Genomic DNA, 2,500 nt, shown 5'->3' on the forward strand with positions numbered 1-2,500 from the left:
TTTTGACTTTTGAAAATCTTGTGTAGGTTAGGAAGAGGAGGAGGAGGAGGAGGAGGAGGAGGAGGAAGGAAGGAAGAAGTATATGAAAGGAAAGGAAGTCGGTAATAATAATAATAATAATAATAATAATAATAATAATAATAATAATAATAATAATAATAATAATAATAATAACAATGTGTGTGTGTGTGTGTGTGTGTGTGTGTGTGTGTGTATATTTATTTAACATTACATAAGAAACTAATATATATTTCTCTCTCTCTCTCTCTCTCTCTCTCTCTCTCTCTCTCTCTCTCTCTCTCTCTCTCTCTCTCTCTCTCTCTCTCTCTCTCTCTCTCTCTCTCATTCTTTCTTTTTTTTCTTTTTTCTTTCTTTCTTCCTTCCTTCCTTCCCTCCTTCCTTCCTTCCTTCTTTCCTTCCCTCCTTCCTTCCTTCCCTCCTTCCTCCCTTCCTTCCTTCCTTCCCTCCTTCCTTCCTCCCTTCCTTCCTTCCTTCCTTCCTTCCTTCCCCCCCCAGCCTGTTGGGTTCGTGACCTTCAGCACCAGGGCAGGAGCCGAGGCTGCCAAACAGGACCTTCAGGTGAGAATTTGACCCTGCCACCAACCCTGACCCCTACCGATCATACCCCACCCCTGTCAAGCCTTCCTATACCCCTGTCAAGCATCTTATACCCCTGTCAATCTCCCTATACCCTTGCCAGTGACACCATACCCCTGTCAACCTTTCTATACCCCTGCCAATGTTCCTATACCCCTGTCAAATTTCCTATACCCCTGTCAAGTTCCCTATACCCCTGTCAAGCATCCTATACCCCTGTAAATCTCCCTATACCCTTGCCAGTGATACCACACCCCTGTCAACCTTTCTATACCCCTGCCAATGTTCCTATACCCCTGTCAAATTCCCTGTACCCCTGTCAAGCTCCCTATACCCCTGTCAAACTCCCTGTACCCCTGTCAAACTCCCTATACCCCTGCCAAGCTCCCTATACCCCTATCAAGCTTCTTACACCCTTGTCAAACTCCCTATACCCCTGCCAGTGATACCATACCCCTGTCAAAGCTACTCAAACCCTTGCCAATGTTCCTATACCCCTGTCAAACTCCCTGTACCCGTGTCAAGGTTCCCACACCCCTGCCAACGCCCACACACCCCTGTCAAACTGTCAAATCGCTTGTAGTCACTAGAGGAAGGACGTCAAACCAGAATGTTGTCAAATTTGGGTCATATTGTCAAGAAATTAGACTCCACGATGATCCTATGCATTCGAAAGTTAATTAGGGTCATTAGACTTCTTAATTACTTGTGCTGTTATGAAGGAAAATATATTACTGAAGTTATTATGGTATTAAATGTTTGTGTTAATTTGGGTCATAGTGTTAAGCAATTAGACTCCATTTTTCTATGCATTCGAAAGTTAATTATGCTCATTAGACTTCTTAATTACTTGTGCTGTTATGAAGGAAAAGACATTAGTGAACTTGTTATGCTATTGAAGGTTGGTGTCTTAATTTGGGTCATAGTGTTAAGGAATTAGACTCCATTTTCCTATGCATTCGAAAGTTAATTATGCTCATTAGACTTCTTAATTACTTATGCTGTTGTGAAGGAAAAGACATTAGTGAACTTGTTATGCTATTGAAGGTTTGTGTCTTAATTTGGGTCATAGTGTTAAGGAATTAGACTCCATTTTCTTATGCATTCGAAAGTTAATTAGGGTCATTAGACTTCTTAATTACTTGTGCTGTTATGAAGGAAAAGACATTAGTGAACTTGTTATGCTATTGAAGGTTTGTGTTTTAATTAAGGGAAGGCAGTACAGGACCGATACAGGAACTGGACAGGATCAGTACGGGACAGTCTCTCTCTCTCTCTCTCTCTCTCTCTCTCTCTCTCTCTCTCTCTCTCTCTCTCTCTCTCTCTCTCTCTTCATCAGCGTAACTCAGAAAGAAAATGGAGAGAATATATTTTTTTTCTTTTTTTTCTTTCTTTCTTCCTCTTTTTCTTCTTCCTCCTCCTCCTCCTCCTCCTCCTCCTCCTCCTCCTCCAATGTTTCTTGGTATTTTCTCGGCATTATTTCTCTCTCTCTCTCTCTCTCTCTCTCTCTCTCTCTCTCTCTCTCTCTCTCTCTCTCTCTCTCTCTCTCTCTCTCTCTCTCTCTCTCTCTCTCTCTCTCTCTCTCTCTCTCTCTCTCTCTCTCACCTGACCCAAATTGAGATCTGCTCTTCCATTGGGATCGTAGGAAGAGGAGGAGGAGGAGGAGGAAGAGGAGGAGGAAGAGGATATATGGAATGGGAAACAAGGGAGAGAGAATGGGAGAGGAAGAGGAAGAAGAATGAGGAGGAGAGAGGAAAGTGAAAGGAAGGAGGAGGAGGAGGAGGAGGAGGAGGAGAATATGGAATGAGAAGTTATGAGAAGGTGAGAAAGGAAGAGAAAGGAAGAGGAGGAGGAGGAGGAGGAGGAGGAGGAGGAGGAGGAGGAGAAAAGGAGGAAAAAGAAT

At 43.1% G+C, this 2,500-nt stretch overlaps 1 protein-coding gene across 3 annotated transcripts in view; it reads left to right on the top strand.

Moving 5' to 3' along the window:
- The window catches only part of LOC126984389 (protein couch potato-like), a 54,813-nt gene that overhangs the window by 38,068 nt on the left and 14,245 nt on the right, over nucleotides 1–2,500 (top strand). For all 3 annotated transcript variants that reach the window (XR_007736621.1, XM_050838023.1, XM_050838024.1), the window contains one exon: nucleotides 517–579. Coding sequence is in view for 2 of the 3 variants with exons in the window: in XM_050838023.1 (XP_050693980.1) it covers nucleotides 517–579 (63 nt within the window). In the remaining variant the exon portion in view is untranslated. The remainder of the gene's footprint in view (nucleotides 1–516; nucleotides 580–2,500) is intronic.

The sequence above is a fragment of the Eriocheir sinensis genome, chromosome 57, assembly GCF_024679095.1.
Source record: "Eriocheir sinensis breed Jianghai 21 chromosome 57, ASM2467909v1, whole genome shotgun sequence".
Lineage (NCBI taxonomy): Eukaryota > Metazoa > Arthropoda > Malacostraca > Decapoda > Varunidae > Eriocheir > Eriocheir sinensis.